Source organism: Danio rerio, chromosome 3, assembly GCF_049306965.1.
Source record: "Danio rerio strain Tuebingen ecotype United States chromosome 3, GRCz12tu, whole genome shotgun sequence".
NCBI lineage: Eukaryota > Metazoa > Chordata > Actinopteri > Cypriniformes > Danionidae > Danio > Danio rerio.
The window spans coordinates 7,626,440-7,644,839 of record NC_133178.1 but is presented as its reverse complement, the minus strand read 5'-3'; the positions used below and the strand labels follow the sequence as shown (position 1 = coordinate 7,644,839).

General features: G+C 37.3%; 1 protein-coding gene across 1 annotated transcript; it reads right to left on the bottom strand.

Moving 5' to 3' along the window:
• Positions 1-5,395: 5,395 nt before the first annotated feature.
• On the bottom strand, positions 5,396-14,213 carry LOC137490039 (interferon-induced very large GTPase 1). Its single transcript, XM_073943945.1, has 3 exons — positions 14,057-14,213; positions 13,870-13,955; positions 5,396-10,993 (listed from the first exon to the last, which is right to left on the bottom strand). The coding sequence occupies exons 1-3, from the start codon at positions 14,094-14,096 to the stop codon at positions 6,275-6,277; spliced, it is 4,845 nt and encodes a 1,614-aa protein (XP_073800046.1). The 5' UTR covers positions 14,097-14,213; the 3' UTR covers positions 5,396-6,274.
• Between the last annotated feature and the right edge of the window lie 4,187 nt (positions 14,214-18,400).

The window sequence follows — 18,400 nt, the reverse complement described above, 5'->3', positions numbered from 1 at the left end:
TTACATGCATACTCATGTGGGTTGCGATGGCAGTCCGTACATCAGTAAAGGTGGATTTGCCGGGAAGCCCCATGCTGGTCCACGCAGATTGAAAGTATTTGTTCAGGGTCCAACAGGGACTGGCTCTGGAAGTGAAAAAGAAATAGGTGGTCTGGCTTCCTCCGGGGAGAGGAGCCCGCAGCCCCAAGAACCAGCTGTATTTTTCCTTGTTGAGAAACAACTGCGCCGTGTCGAAGGCTCTGTATGTCTTATGTGTGGGGATCTGGCGTCAGAACAAGCAGAGATAAAATGTGAGTGAGTGCATACTACTGGTGGCCCCCACCTTACTCGCGCCATACACAAGGAAATGACATAGGCAGACTTGTCCGGGCTTCTGGATGCCTCTTTAACCTCCTGGATGGTCAGATTCTGGAAGACTCCATAGCGGTGCCCTGAGATGGAGGTTAGGTAACCAGTCAGAAAACCATAAAAGCGCCACTGATGCCTTGTGTTTGGGTTGGACTCCAGGCTATCTAATGAAGGCAGTAAGTTAGACAAGTTAGACCACGAATAGTTTAACTTAGCAAGAGCTGTTGGTGCCCTAAAGCAAAAAAAAAAAAAAAACATTTCTGCTCCAGGGCACCAGCAGCTTTTGGTTGAACCAGTTAAACCAACCACGTCAGCCTACTCCCTTCCCCCCGAATGGAATCCCATTAGAGGGGGAAGGAGGCAGACTGACGTGGCTGGTTTAACCAAGAGCTGTTGGTGCCCCGGAGCAGAAACCAAGGAACGAAAAGGTGGAAATGCTGACCGGCGGACAGAGCAATTACCTAGAAGGGCAGGGATGTTTCTTCCAGCGGTCTGGTGACAGAGTACCAGGCTGGCCTTAGAGATCAGTCTGCCTTCCTTTGCCTGCTTAGTTCTGACCTCGTGCACAACGACATGCTGGCATATGCCGCGAATGAGAGCTCTCACCTCCCTGCGTACCAGTACCAGGGCGGTGATGGAGAGGCGGCAGGAGGCCGGCAGGGTTTCAGAGAGATAATCTAAGAACTGCGCTATGTTCTTCAGGTAGTGCTGTTTCGTGATTGTTCATTTATTTGTTTTTTGGAAATTCAAAACTGAATTTATAAATAGTTTTTAAAAAAATCTTTGTGCTTATCAAACAAAATAAAATATGTAGGCAAATGGATGTTTTCAGTAGAATAAGTTTTAATCGTTTTCTTAACCACGAAAGTGGGAAAAGTAAAGAGTAAAAGAAAAGTAAAGAATCTAAATGGAAGAGACTTGTTCTTTATCTTTGTGCCGCAGATGGTCTGCTTAACTGTTTTCTTGATAGTGAAGCATTCAGTTGTTCCACTTACAAAGTCAGTCATGTAAATAGCAAATGTGCCACGGCACGACACAACTGACTCTAAAAGGGAATAGGAGATTAGACTCTGATTGGTTTAATGGACGTTATGCTCAAAACACACCCGAAACTCATTAAGAGAATAAGCACATCCCTGTTAGACCATGCACCGGGGCGCAGAGCATATTTTTTCGTTCTTGAAATGGCAAAAGTGGATTCGGATACGCCTTTAATTTTTTTTTTTTTATGCACAAAGCTTTAGACTTTGCACCTAGATTGTTAAAATATAGACGAATTACCAGTTTGTTAACATTCAGGATGTGCAAGAAAACAGGAGTTCTTGCATTTACAGTGAGGGAATGGCATCCAATGCGATACAGAGTTTGTTGTTGTCTTAGAAATACATTATCATAATTACATATTAAATATATTATTTACATAATGCTTTCATCATATTATAATAGCTTGTCACCCAGTGATAAGCACATTTCTATTGCAAAATTAACGTTAAAGTGAGCGTCGTCATTTGGCAAGTCTATTTGCATTTTACATTTACATTTAGTCATTTAGCAGACGCTTTTATCCAAAGCGACTTACAAATGAGGACAAGGAAGCAATTTACACAACTATAAGAGCAACAATGAATAAGTGCTATAGGCAAGTTTCAGGTTTGTAAAGTCTAAGAAGGGGAAGCGGAAGTATTATTAGTATTAGTATTTTTTTTTTTTTTTTTTGTACAGTTAGTGTGATATTCCAAGAGGCAATTGCAGATTAGGAAGTGAAGTGGAGACTAAATAGTTGAGTTTTTAGTCGTTTCTTAAAAGTAGCGAGTGACTCTGCCGTTCTGATGCAGTTAGGGAGTTCATTCCACCAACTTGGCAGATTGAGCGTGAGCGTTCGCGAAAGTGATTTCTTCCCTCTTTGTTATGGAACCACGAGGCGACGTTCATTCACAGAACGCAAGTTTCTGGAGGGCACATAGATCTGCAGAAGTGAGAGCAGATAAGAAGGAGCAAGGCCAGAGGTCACTTTGTAGGCAAACATCAGAGCTTTGAATTTGATGCGAGCAGCAACTGGCAGCCAGTGCAAACGGACTAGCAGCGGAGTGACATGTGCTCGTTTAGGTTCATTGAAGACAACTCGTGCTGCTGCATTCTGGAGCAGTTGAAGAGGCTTGATAAAGTTAGCTGGAAGCCCAGCTAGTAGAGAGTTGCAGTAATCCAGTTTGGAGAGAACAAGAGCTTGAACAAGGAGTTGAGCTGCATGTTCAGATAAGAAGGGTCGGATCTTTCTGATGTTATAGAGAGTGAATCTGCACGATCGAGCAGTTCTAGAAATGTGGTCAGAGAAGTTTAGTTGGTCATCAATCGTTACTCCAAGACTTTTCACCATTTTGGATGCAGTAATGGTTGCCCCATCCATCTGGATTGAAAAGTTATGGTGTAGAGTCGAGTTGGCAGAAACTACAAGCATTTCCGTTTTTGCGAAAGCACCTTTCCAAAAGATAACGGATGAGACGAAATGGCCAAGCATGAAGCCCTGAGACGGAGCTATACAAGGCCTGGGTAATCATCAACAAGCAGAACAACTGGATTCTCACAGCGAACAGCACCTTTACGGCAGGGCATATGAACATACACTTTTACATTTCATTCTTAGCATTCAGTGTCCACAGTTTAATTTTCCATATTTAACTGTTTTTGCTGAAATCATTGCTGCAATCAAAAACGAGTAATGTGTATGATTCAGTACAGTGTGAACTTACCTGATACAGGGCTTGAAATAAACTTTTTTTCTTGGTAGCACCGGTGCCCCCAACTTCAAATATTTAGCACCAGAAAAAAATTAGAAGCACCCACCAAACATGAATGAGCACAGCTGCAAACTGTATATTAAGGGATTTATTGTATTTTAAAACAACATCAATTAGGACTTACAAAAAGCAGAAACAACTAATCTAACTAATGCTGAGATTACTTAATATTTGTGCTATAATTCTAAAATGTCTAATAATTATAAAAAATTGAAAATGACGATGATGACAATAATACTAACAATGAATTACATTTCTCATGATCATGCTGCCCTGAATGTGTTTGAGTGTGCGTTATCTGCTATATGAAGTCCTGCTGTTACTTTATGAAAAATAAATTGATGGTTTGCATCAAACACAAATGAAGCATTGCAGTAGGAAATATTTTTCTTGTATTATTGTTTTATATGCATGTCAATTTAATAAATAAAAAAACAAACTAAAGATTATAATAAACCATTCAATTTAAGGCTGAAAGCTGCAAAGCAGACATCAGTGATTAAACAGAAAAATAATATACATCTCAAGAAAGAACGGACAAAAGAAAGGAAGAAAGGTTTTGGTTTTGCTTTGTGTCATTTTAAATGCTAAGTGATGTTTGTAAACAAATTTCGGGAGGAGCATGCGCAGAAGTTTCAGTATCGAATACGTCATTGACAATTATCCCATCATCAAATCAGTTTCTGAGCAACCCCTATATATAACAAAGCTGTCTTACCTGCAGCATCTCACGACTCTAGCATCCCTCCACCACCCCGTCACCTCACCTCTTGCATTGCATTCCCGGGGGGAGCGTTCTGGGGCCGGGCTAGATACTTCGCTCGAATCCCAACTCCTCTTTGTTTCCTGATAAGGGGAATAACTCGAGTTGGGGTGTCTCCTCGAGCTCAGAGCCCTCCCGTCGGACAGCACGCCAAATATGCTTTATACTTGTCATCTGACAGCGGAAAGTCTTTGACAGCTGATATGAACTGATATAGTGGCAGGGAAGAGATGTTGAGCACATTTTTAGAAAAAAAAAAAAAAACAGGTCACACTACAACTATTATATGCAGTCACACAATTGCTCCTAAATATATCATGAGGTTGCATAGCTTAAATTTCGGGCCCATATGCGACCAAAATGGTCGCAATTTCGAGTCCTGTGATATAAAATGAAAACTGCAGAGTCCAGCATTTTAATTAGGCCCTCACTCTTTTCAGCTCCCTTTTAGCCAAAGATGTCTGCAGTTGGCATTGAAAGCAGTGTGTTGTGGTGTACAGTTAAAGTTACGTTTTCTAATTTTGGACTTTAGATTTTGGTCTCCTACTACACAACACGACATGTTTGCTATTGCAACCGTTTATTTGTTTTTTTTGCTACCGGGAACCCGTGTGACGTCATGTGTGACGTAGGTTGGTTTTTCCTCCATAGACCTTAAATTTAGTTGAAACCTGATTAAATTAAGTTAAAGCAACAGCAACAACAAAAAATGTAGTTTTCACTTTTTGTCATTACATTTTATACAGTGTACTTTTTGTGCTTTAGTTGCATAGTGTACATAGTGTACATAAAATAAATATATTGTGTAATATGCAGTATGTGCACAAACAAGGCATTTGGTTCTCCTTTAACAGAAAAGACTCAAAGAATGAAACGAGTATTGCTATTTTCACATGCGTTTTATTTAATCAGTAGTTAGCAAATCAATACAAGATGCATGAACAAATACAAGTTCACACTAAATATTTGAAGTTAAACTCTCTTAAATCAACAATATAATTATCAGAAAAGTAAATTTCTTTCAACTTTTTAACATATTTCCCTAAACCATTTTTCCACTCTTAATATCTGAAGTTAAACTCTTTGAAATCAATAATGTAATTATCAGAAAAGTAAATTTCTTTCAACTTTTTAACATATTTCCCCTAAATCCTTTTTTCCACGGTAAATATCTGAAGTTAAACTCTCTTAAATCAACAATATAATTATCAGAAAAGTAAATTCTTTCAACTTTTTAACATATTTCTCTAAATCATTTTTCCACAATAAATATCTCAAGTTAAACTCTCTAAAATCAATAATGTAATTATAAGAAAAGTACATTTCCTTTAACATTTTAACATTTTCCCCTAAATCACATTTTATTTAGATTATCCAAAGCAAGAATTTATTTAAACTTAGATATTTGTGCACACAAACACTCATCTGATGTCCTAAATTTATTATCCCAACAGCACTGATGGATCATTCAGAAGCTCTTCTGTCAAAATCCAATAATAAACAAATCAGCAGATTAGCATTGTTGATCTGAACACATTAATGTTTATCCTCAGTAAATGCAGTAATGCTGGATTTTTATTTTTTTTTTTTGGGGGGGGGGGGGTGGGGGGGGGGGTTGTTAATGTAGTTAATCTATTCATGAACATCCTTCTCTTCTGCCAGTGTCTTCAGGATGTGATTCTTCAGATTTCCATTCAGTGATTCATAGATTGATCTCGGTCTATCTGCTAAATCTCAGGCAGTTTTATTGCAGACACTCTACTCAGTGGCTTTCTTTGAGATTCTGATGGATGATCTCCTCAAAAAGGGCAGCAGAATTAGTCATTAGACATGTTTGTTAACACTGTAGTAGTTTTCTGTTTTCTCAGAGTAGACAGGATCGATAGCTCTTCAAATGTACCATTCATGTTTTAAAGGGAATCATCTTCTTATAATTTCCTAATATGTTTTTCATCTGTTAAAAAAAACTTACTTTTCCCTATTTGCTCTTGCAAGAAAGTTTGATGATAGCCATCTCTTTATGAAACAAAACTGTGTCATTACATAGACACTAATTACAGCCAAGCCTGTTCATGCTGAACTGATGGCTGATAATCCACTTCATTGTCTCTGGACTGGAGAACAATGTATGCATGTTGTGGTTCTTTAAGTGTCAGTGTCACAGTGAAAAGCACACTTAGACTGCACAAATTATTCACTATAATTTCTATAATGCCCATATTAGTTAATATATAAACGTCCATCAATCACATAGGATATAATGTGTAAGCTAAAACTAAATGTATGTATATATATTTGACTGTTCAGTTATGAAGTGGGTTTTAAAAGGTGGTTTGAACCACATCTGTTCTTATGTATACGTTTGTTATTAAAAGTATTTCTCTAAACTCGCAATAGCATCTTGTTGTTTGTGATTTTTCCATTCAGCTAGAATCTCACCATCACCCTGAAACTTTCTCTTATAACGTTTTTCCAGATCTGTCTGGAATCTACACACAAACCACTTCCAGTAGGACAGTTCAGAGAGGTCAGGGGTGATGCTCCATGTTGCGTAAACTCCTCCTGCGCTTCTGTATTCTTTAAAAGGAAACCACTTCTCTGAAACAAGAAAACTTTTAGTACTTGTTACTGAAGTTGTGCAAAAAGATACACTGAAATCCTCTGTTTGATAGTAATGTCTTCCTTTAATTGCTCCCACTCTGTGGAAAGGAACACTGTGATCTCCTTCATGGTTTTCTATGGTGTTTGTGCAGATGGCTCCACAGAACGGACACTGAGCCCAACAACACTGACACAAATGATCACTCAGAAGCTCCTCTGGCCTGAGCTTGACATCCAGTTTTTCATTAAATGTATCCGTGTTGCAGATCTCTGAAGTTATTTTGGGAAGTTCTTGTCTTATCACATCTTCTAGGAGGTTAAAATCATCAACATCATCATGTTTGACTCCACTGAGGTCTTTTTCAGAGAAGATCAGCACATCTGAAAACTGCTGTGTGAAGCTCATCAACCACAGATCAACATCTCCTTTGTTGACCTGAACCTGTGCAGTAGATTCATGAGCTGCATTTATAATCTTCCTCTGCAGGAGTTCAAGGTTCTCCTTTATCTTGTCCCTGATGCTAAACTTTTCACTGATGTACTGACTGACTTCATCTGTGATGAAACTCTTGAAGTAATCTCGGGGATTATAAATGTACTTCATGTATTTGTCAAAGTCCTCCTCTTCTGCCAGTGTCTTCAGGATGTGTTTCTCCAGATTTGATCTGTTTCCATTCAGTGAAGGACAGTTTGATCTCATTTCATCTGCTAAATGTCTGGCAATTTTCTTATAGATGGTCTGCTCAATGGGCTCTTTGAGTTTTTGACAGATGATCTCACCAAAAATGGCGGCTGATGTTGCTCCATGAATAAGTTTTTGGAAAATACTGTAGTACTCCGCTCTCTTGTTGTCAACATATATTTCAGGGTCATTGGCTTCCCTGAACAGTCTGTGCTGGTCAGTAAAAGTATTTTTTGCTCTCTCAAAGATGGAAAGAACCAAATCAACAAAGAATTCATTCTTGAACACATATTTCACCGGTCCTTCTTCGTGTTCTGTTACTCTTGCCTTTATGTATCCTGTGAGTTGTTGAATGCAGCTGATGTTGTAGCCCATCTTTGAAATGTTAAAAAGATGAATCTGCTTGTCTGTCTGCAAATCAACATCAGTGACAAATGTTCTTATTATAGCTTCATCCTCTTTAGACAGAGGACTATATCCAAACATCCCTTTTAGGACAATTTTAACATTGGACTTTTTCATTTTTACATATTCTGAATAACTCTGCACTGTGAAAATATCATTCTTATTCCAAGAGTCGTCTGCAGGGAGCTGCCCCTTATAAATGTCTTTAAGGATCTCTCTCACATCTCTCATTATGTCAATCTCTTTGATTTGAGGATTGTTAGTGATGATCTTTTTCACACTCTTTTCCCAAAACACAGCAAATTCATGCGTTAGTGTTTCTTCATCTTTTGCTTTGTCTTTGAGTGTTAAGGCAAGTTCTTTGCTCTTTTCAAAGAGAGTGTTTTCATGATATGTTCTCTGAGCATCAATCTTTTTCTTTAGGTCTCTCTGTTGAAGAACCTCATTTAGTTTTCTATTTGTTTCTCTCACAATGTTTTCCTGAACATCGTTGATTTTGATTTCAAATGATGCTTTCCACTGAATCAGTATGTAATTATCTTTGTCTTTCTCAAAGAATTCTGACAATTTTTTTTGCACTTCTTCAATTGTCTCTTTCAGCTCTCTTTGAAGATCAGCTTCTTCAACCTTTTGAATTATCTCATTTTCTATTTGGTTGTGCAGTTTGTTCTCAGTTTCCATCATGGCACTGCGGAGACTCCAGGACCACTTGCTGTATTCAGTCTCCAGTTTCCTGTAAGCTGAAATCTCCAGTGAATTTCTGAAGCTGAAGACAAACTGTTCATTTAGTAAAGCCTCCCAGAGATCCTCAATACGACCTTTCAAGTCTCTCAGCATGATTCCTTGTGATTTTGATGCCTGGGAAATAATGGATTTCTTAAGCTCTTGAACATTGTCACAGTAGTTTGGGTTTGGGGGTGCCATTGGTGGACTGCCCTCCCAGAGCTGAGCAAAATACTTTATGTCATTCTGAACATCAAATTTAATGACATCACTGAAACGTTCTGCCTCACAGACTTCATCTTTAGCAGCGAGTTTTGTCATCTCATCCAACGTCTCCTGTAGTTTTCTCCTTCCTTCCATGTTTTTCTCTCCAGCTGTGATATCTGAAACGTTCTGATGCACAAACACACAACTGGGATTCAGTCTGACCTTCCTCATCCTCATGAAGGCCTGAACCACAATCTGAAGAGTATCCTGCATCTCAGAGGGGTTTTCCCCAAAGATGTTGATCAAGGTCAGATTTCCAAGACCTACAACAAATGTGGCCAGTTCATTGTCATGACCTCTTGTTGATTTTCCAGCCAGTTCTAGAGAACGAAGACCTTCAGTATCAACAACCAGAATATAGTCAAAGTTCATCTCAGTTTTCATCTCTTCAGACACTTTGACCAGCTGCATGAAAGCTCCTCTGGTGCATCTGCCAGCACTGACAGCAAACTGGAGTCCAAACATGGCATTCAGCATGGTGGATTTCCCAGAGCTCTGAATCCCTAAAACTGACAGCACAAAGACTTTCTGGTCTCCCAGTTTCTGGACAAGCTGATCCAGTACAGCAGAGATCCAGATCACAGGAACATGAGCAGCATCTCCATCCATCAACTCCAGTGGAAACCCAGAGATCATCATCTCTGCTGCGAGACTCGGGAGAGAAGAGAAGTCAACCGGCAGATCTTTCTTGATCTCCTTCACAGATGAACATGATTCATAGATCTGACTGATCTCCCTCATGATGTGCTCCAGACCGAAGGTTGCAGCTTGAAGATCCTCAGATATTTTCTCAAGTTCTGCTTGTTTAGCTTTGAGTTCAGGTTTATTGTTGTTGTTCTTGTGTTCTTTCATTTCTACAATCATTGACCAAGTTTTATTATACATGTTATGTAGGTCAGAAAGGTTATCTGAGATATGTTCATCCAGGAGGGTTGTGAGCCATTTGAGGAAAAAAACATTCTCATGTTTGTCATATGGATCCATTGTTTTAATAAAGTGCTTCATGAACTCACTGATGTCAGATTCATGCTGCTGTTTACGAATGTTCATCATTTCTGTTTTTTTGTCACTTACTATCTTGTCTGGTTCATCTCCTTGAGGTCGGTGTAGTTCTTTGTTCTTCTGACACCACTGATGCCACAGTTTCCCCTGATGAGGCAGAAATGATTCTTTGATTTCTGTCAGTTTTTTATTCTCCAGTAAACTGATCATCTGCTGTGCTGCTTCTCTTTCTCTTCTGCAGCCTTCATCCTCTTCCTCATCAACTCTGACATCTAAGTGTTTAAATGCATCAAGTCTGAAATTTGCAGATGATTCTAAAAGGCAGTTTTTTATTGCACCTCTGAGTTCCTCAGATACATCTGACTGATTTCTGTACTTCAAACCAATTTTGAATTTCCCTTTCCCTATCTCAATTACAGCAGATTCATCTTCGGTAAAAAGGCAGATGAGTGGCTTTGTGTTTGTGAACAGGTTTTGGATTATTGCTGCACTTCTGTCATTGCTGTCCAGTTGTGGCAGTAGAACCACATTGACTGAGGCCATTTCTGTGAGGGTCTTCATCTGTTTCTCATGTTCTCCTGCATCTCCATGTAGATTACAGAAGGCCACACAGTTATTGAATTTATCAGTGTCTTTTCCAGAAGGACAGAACCAGGCGATCTCCACCACTCCATTCATTAGGACTTTGGATCTGCTGCTGCCTGGGCAGTTCCTGTGGAAGAATGTGTTGTGTCTGTCATTGATCAGGCTGTTAATCAGATGAGACTTGGATGAAGACACTGAGCCAAACCTGAAGAAAAACACCATTGGAGTTTTTGCCTTATAGATTGGCTGAGTTTGACTGATGGTTTCATTGTTGATGTTTCTGATCTTCCAGCTCTTGGTGATTTGTCTAAATGTCCAGAGTGGAAACTCAATCTGCTGTGTGAACGGATCAGGAACAAGCAGAGGCAGAGCATACTGACACTGGGACAGTTTAGTGACCATCATCTGCTTTAGGAAACCATCAGCACAGTGAAACACAGCCATCTGAACATCCATTGGATCGATTCGCTCAGACTGACCGGCAACCATGTTAGATAAAGACATTGCTTTGAATATATCACCACCGTGCATGGATGAGCCAGTGTCTATTTTCTTTTGTTTGGTCTCTTTAACTTGAATGTATCTTGCTCTGTAGTCCATCATGAGTAGTTTTAGTATGAACATTTGAACCAGCTCATCTTCAGCACATGACTCAAGAGTCTGTAATGTATGTTTTGTTATCTGAAGAACATCAGCAGCTCTCAGCTGGTCATTTCTGTTTAGGTGAATTCTTTGAAACAGTTTTTGTTTTTGTTCAGTCTTTTCCTGTTGTTTGCGTTGATCTGTTCCAATATCTGCTCCTGCAATGTTCTTGGTTTCTCTCTGTTCAATACACAATTATTGATACTTAAAAAAAACATTTTTCTTTATCAGATGTGAAAAAAACAACAACAGCACACTATTCCTAATATAATTAAGAGCATTAATGCTTGCACTTTATTCTCAAATTAATGTCCACTATTAATACTGACAAGAGTCATTTATTATTAGTTTGTTCTATTATAATACATATCATTGTTATCAGTATTATTATTACACTCAACGAAAACATCAACAGCATTTCTGTTTAGCTCCATTTCTCATGAGCTGAGCTCAAAGACATAAAACTTTTTCTATGTACACAAAAAAAAGCTTCTTTCACCCAAATATTTTTTAAACATTTGTTTAAATCTGTGTTAGAGAGCCCTTCTCTTTTGTCAAGATAATCCATCCACCTCACAGGTGTGGCATATCAAAATGCTGATTGGACAGCATGATTATTGCACAGGTGTGCCATAGGCTGGCCTCAATAAAACTAGCAGCTAGCTCTCTGCAGCTCGCACATGGTCACTGTGAGATAAGCAGGGATGAGCAAGGTTAGTACCTGGATAAGAGACCACAACCCCACAGTCGGTTGCTGCTAGAAGTGGTGTTAGTGATGCCAGCAGGGGTCCTTAACCTGTTCTCTGTGGGTCCTAATGCCCTAGCATAGGGATGGGGACTCTGTCAGTAAACACTGTCTTTTGGATGAGAAGAACAATGGTTTCCCCTTAGTATCCTGGCCAAATTTGCTAAGTCGCCTCTAACTAAACATCCTCTCCAATAAGCTGGTGTGTGTGTGGTGTGTGGACTGGCACAAAATTGGGTGCCATCACATCATCCAGGTGGATTTTGAACACTGGTGGTGGTTGACGAGATTACACCCCCAAAAATCTGTGAAGTACTTTGAGTGCCAAGAAAAGCACTATATAGTTGTAAGGAATTGTACTCTAAAATGTGCAGTTTTATCAGACAGTACGATGCCTCAGATGTTATACATTTTGTGGGAGCATGCAATTAGCATACTGACTGCAGGAATGTCTACCAGACCTGTTCCACATGAATTTAATATTAATTTCTCTTCACTATGCCTTCTTCTAAGGCATTACTGAAAATTTAGGGGTCATCGAGGTCTCGACCTGACTGTAGTTTGATCATCACTGTGCAGGGCAGATGGCAGACAGCATGTATGAGGTCTTGTGGGTGAGTGGTTTGCTAATGTGAACATTGTAACAAATAGACAGATCCATCACAATAAATTGTTACATCTAGCAAAACAATTGCTAAATATCTGCCTAATTTAAGGAAAACACCCTCCAAGTAACCACGGCAACCAGGGAGATATTAAGCTTCAAAACATAGCATGCAGCATGCATATTCTCACAGAAATGGACCTTTAACACATAGCTCGAAAACATATGCTTAATGTATAAAACGTTTTTACATGTGTGTGTTTGTTCATACACTTTGTGGATTAGTTATAAACCTAATACTTCAAGTGTTTAATCATCTTGATTTTTTGTAATTCCCCGCCCTCATCAGGGACACGAGGCCTACGCAGCCTCCATTCTCCTGACAAATATGCTTTGATCACATCAGTATCAAAAAATCATGGCCTCTAAAGCTTTGCTTTCACATGCAGGACTGCCTTGCCTGGAACCCCCAAGTTCACCTAGTTGTAAGCAAGAAAAATTCTGTCCAATGCAACCTACTTTATCTATTTAGATGTAACAATAGAAAGGTATTTAGATGATGATTGAACTGTAGTTAAATCTGTAGAGGGAAGGGTGGTCCAGCTGCACAGCCTTCTTCCCCCTTCCTTTCCCCTCCTCTCTCTTTTCCTCAATCTCTCTCACTTCTCCTATTTCACATTACACACAATTTGTAAATAGGTGTATACTGTCTGTACATTTTCACAATCATTATTAAATATTTGTGTCCATGTTGATTTTCTGTCTTCACACAGAAAACTCACAGAAAAAGCTGCAGGTTGCACTAATCTGGTTATTATTAATTATTAAAAACATAATTATATGGGCAAATTCCATCTACAACATTGTGAACTTTGTGAATCAGCTGCAGGTTATTGATGGCATTTTGAATCCACAGAGATACTGCCCGCAATGAGATCCATTGTTGTACCATTCATTCACAAACATTACTGCAGCATGAAAATGCATGTAGACAGTTTCTGGAAGCTGAAAACATCCCAGTTCGTGGACGGTCAGCATACTCAAAGGACATGTCACCCATTGAGCATGTTTGGGATACTCTGGATCTTCCACAGGCCACAATCAACAACCTGATTGACTCTTTGCAAAGATGTTTTGCACTGCAGGAAGCAAATTGTGGTCACACCAGATACTGACTCATTTTCTGACCTGTATGCCACACCTGGCTAACAAGAAGTGCTAACTAACACAGATTTAGACAAATGAGTGAACAATATTTGAGAGAAATGGGCCTTTTGTGTACATAGAAAAATGTTTTAGGTCTTCGAGTTCAACTTATTAAAAAATGTGGCTAAAACTCTTTGCTCAGTTAATCAGAAATTGATTTTACTTTGCAGTGCAAGTCTTCAATCCTGTTTTATAGGACATTGGACTATAGACTGAGAATCAGCTAAAAGATGGAATTGGATCAAGACATGTACAAAGCTAGAACCTAGGTCCCCATAATCCAAAGGTTTCAGATGCAAGTATTAAGTTCTAAACACACTAAAGATAACAAATTAAGACTGATTATGAATATATATATATATATATATATATATATATATATATATATATATATAKAGAGAGAGAGAGAGAGAGAGAGAGAGAGAGAGAGAGAGAGAGAGAGAGAGAGAGAAGTAAATTCTGCCTGTTAAAACCAGTCTAAACATTACTGTGAATATTTACCTTGCTGGAATCATTTGATTCAGAATCTCCATTTGTTGTCTCACGTATGCTATTTCCCCTTACGCCCCTTGTGTTTTCAGTTGAATCTGAAAAAAAAGAAAGAATGAAAAAGATTATAAAGATGATTCATTTACATTTACACAGCAGAAGCAGAGAGACAGAATTAATTGATAACAGAGAGACAGACCAATTGTTTGTGGAGATCCATCTGCCTGTGGAGACTCCATTGTTTGCGGAGATCCTTCTATCTGTGAAGAGTGAATTATTTGCGGAGATTCATCTGTCTGCGGATACTCGATAGTTTGTGGAGATTCCTCTGTCTGTAGAGATTCAATTGTCTGGTGAGATCCGTCTCTATACGCAGATTAGTTTGTCTGAGAATGTTAATAAATGAAGTTGGATGTTAGTAACTGCTGCACGTGTAAACACATAAATAATAAAATTATACCTCATCAGTAAAATGGGCTGTTTGTTACAGGTAAAATAACTGAAATTTATGACATCATCTAAAACATTCAAGCATTTCATTTCAACATTGCCTTACTCCTTTGTAAGTTGTATGCTTTTTAAATGTACCATGCCAGCCTGTCTCAACCACTACAGTCAATTTGGACAGAGTGCTTTTCTCCATAGATGTCGTCTTTGTTTGCAATCTGTGTATGCAATAAATTTTATTACACACTGACAAGATGTGCTTGCTACTCAATCAAATAGGTGCTAGATATAATTCTGTTTTTCTAAAGGTTTTAAGTTTGGAATTTTAGTATTATACACCTGAGTATTATTCATTAACCTGATTATTAACCTGAATTATTAATAGTATTATTAACCTGAGTATTGTTGCAGACCATGTCCATCCTTTTATGAGCACAGTGTACCCATTTTCTAATGGCTACTTCCAGCAGGATAACGCGCCATTTCATAAAGCGTAAATCATCTCAGACTGGTTTCTTGAACATGACAATGAGTTCAATCTACTCAAATGGCCTCCACAGTCACCAGTTCTCAATCCAATAAAGCACCTTTGGGATGTGGTGGAACGGGAGATTCACATCATGGATGTGCAGCCGACAAATCTGCTGCAACTGCGTGATGCTATTATATCAATATGGAGCAAAATCTCTGAGGAATATATTTAGTATATTGTTAAATCTATGCCACAAAGGATTAAGGCAAAATGGGGTCCAACCAATACTAGTAAGGTGTCAAATTAGTATCACAACTAAATATAATAATAATTAAAATTTGACAAACCTTTGAATCTGAGTTGAGGTTCTCTTGGAGTATGGAGTATGAAGTATCTTGGATCCTTGAATCACCAGAACAATGCAGTTTAGTGGTCTGTACGGTACATTGTTTAAATACTACTTGATTTTACAACGCTTTAAATCAGCCAATCAGAAAGGATCTGTAAACTGCTGGTTTACTTTAAATCACATGACTTTTAGGAAATTGCAGTGACCATATCAGAGTATTTGCAGTTTATCTAGGCTGTAAATAAATCTTACTTGATGGATGTGGAGATTATACACAAAAAAAAAAAAAAAAAAAAAAAAAAACGTTTCAAGGCAGTAGAAATGACTGAATTTGTAAGACCAATTTTATGTATTGTATTGCATTATATTATTTACTATTATAAATCATTATATCCAGAAGTGTGTTTAATAAGATAAATAACTTAGCTAGTCTGTAATCTGACATTTTATCATTTTCCTGTTCATCTTTGCATGGTGGCTTTAAATCACTTTATTATATAAAGCACTAGAGAACAAAGGTGACTTGACTACACATTATGCAATATATACACTTTTATTTCTATATTTTAATGTTTCAAAATAAGCTTACTCTGCTTTTAAACTTAAGGGTACTTTTATTTATTTAAAAATATAGAAAAAAACTATAAAATTGCATTATACCAGTGGTTCTCAAACTTTTTTCACCAAGTACCACCTTAGAAAAAAATTGTCTCTCCAAGTACCACCTTAGAAAAAAATTGTCTCTCCAAGTACCACCTTATGACGCTATTTTTAAACCAGTATTAAAAATAGCGTTGTGGGCCTAATTAAGCAGCTACATGTGTGCACAGTTTAAAAACGATGCAGATTAATTCCTATTATTAAGAATATGTATTATTGTCAGTCACTTTAAACATTTTAAATAGTCTGAACATTAACTGTGCTTGCAGGTAAAAAAAAAAAAAATACGTTTTAGTTAAAATGTGCTTTTAAAGGTTGATAAAAAATGGCGCTGTTCTTAAAAAGTAAAAAGAAAACTGCTGTACTTAAATTTAAAGTATTTCTAATAGCCTATTCATCAAAAGCTGGAAATGTTGCTTGGACCTCATAAATATAGGCTATATGTCATATTCATACACTTTTAGACAAATCTTGAAATGTTAAATGTACAAATGACAGGGTTCATACAGGCACAGCCTAATGAAAATCAATTCCAGCACCTATTTTTTTTTTCAAGACTGACATGCTATGTATTGAAGACCTGAAATGTATTTTTAGCAACCCATAAAACATTGCATAGGAATAGATACACATAAAAACCATTAATAATAATAATAATATGTATTAATCATATATTAATAATATAATAAACCTGCACTTAATGCTTGTGAAATCTTTTTTGTACTCAAGGAAAAATACTATTACACTGCTAAAATAACACAAATTTTAGTAAATAATACTAATATTAGGTAAAAGTACAAAGTACTCTTTTAAAAAGTACTAGTTGGTTACTTTTGAAAAAAAATAATCAGATTTTCATTATGAAATCACTTTTTTTAAGTGTAAACCTGATTGAATGGTTTAATTGCTTAAATCTCAAAGCTACATGTATAGGAATTTGCACTAACAAAGGAAGTATGGTCGATTTTTCCTTTCATGACAATTAATCTTTTTTCAATAGCACTGGCAAAACTACCACATAAACTTTAAGGCCATAGAGACACTTTTTTGCCCATTTTTAAACAATATTTTCAAGCTTTGAAAGGTTTAATTAAAGTATATGGTAAAAATATTTAAATTTAGCCTTTTATTTACATATTTTACACTATTTTTCTTTACAATATGGCAAATTTGTTTCTTAAATAGCTGTACATCACATGTAGATTTTATTTTACACTTGATCTTAATCTAAAATACAAAAAAAAAATAATACAAGTACACTGTCAGTAAAAATAAATAAATAAATGACTTCATTTTACTTGAAGTATTTGAAATATGACAACACTACATTTATCAAAGCAGTGCTTTAAGAGCCTTATTGTTAATTTTGATAAATAAACAATACGTAACAACGAATTGTTTTGACCTGTAATGCTTTAAGACAGATCAGAATACAGCTTAATGTATAAATCACACAAATACCTCATCCAGAAACATTTCCAGCATAATTCTTTTGTCGTAAAGAAATAAGTTCCACCTTTGCTAAAAGTAGTTTCACTTCACAATACAGCCAAATAAGAACATTTGCATTGTCATCGATCATGCATCAATCTAATTCTAAATACTTGATAACTTTGAATACTTTTGACTAAATTTAGTCAAGGAATAAAGATAAATAATGTCTACTTTAATAGTGGAAAGATCGCGATTGTATTCAATCTGAGCACACAGGCGATCATGAGTGGACTTGCAGTTCATTTGAAAAAAAAAGCCTATTTAGGAGCTCGCATATCTGTTTTAGCGATTTGCGTACATGAATGCGCTCTCTCGTGTTAAAATAAAGCACTCGCCACATTTGCAGAAATTAGTTATTGCGCAATACCTCTGTTCCCGCGCCGCCATTCAGAATGTATTTAGAGGAGTGACAGGTCAGAGGCGAGTCGACTGGCTGTCGGAGAGCGAAACGTGTATGTAGATCATCAAAAAGGCAGAAAATATGTCCGCGGTTTAATTACTCTGCTAGACATCTCTATAGTGAAAACATCCGAGAAGCATTATTCCAACAAAACATTTGTTTTTAAGTTGTTTTCTCTGTCTCTGCAACACAGAAAGCCTTTGTCCCGCCCTTACGTTTCACGCGACTAGAAAAGGTCGACTGTGATTGGCTACTTTTCATGTCAGTCAAATCACGCTTCTGAATCAATTCTTAAGTTTCGGAAACTGATTTTCAGCAGCTTATGTCACAAAGCACTAAAATAAACATTCTAAGCACAGCGTTGTGATCGTACGCTTCACCAAGCAGACAATGCTGATCACATCGATGTTTTATTACGCATCAAAGGATTAAAAGTGTTAATTGTTTCTTTCATTATTTGGCGATTCCTCCGCGTACCATAGGAGGAAGCCCGCGTACCACTAGTGGTACGCGTACCACAGTTTGAGAACCACTGCATTATACAATAGCTTATTGGATGTAGTTTAATTTCTTAAATGTCTGTGATTTAAATCTGAATTTTCAGCATGAGTTTTCAGTGTCACATGACCCTTCAGAAATCAGAATAATATTAAAATCAGCCGCTCAATAAGAAAGTATAATTATTATCATTATAATTATTCTTGTTATTATTATTATTAGT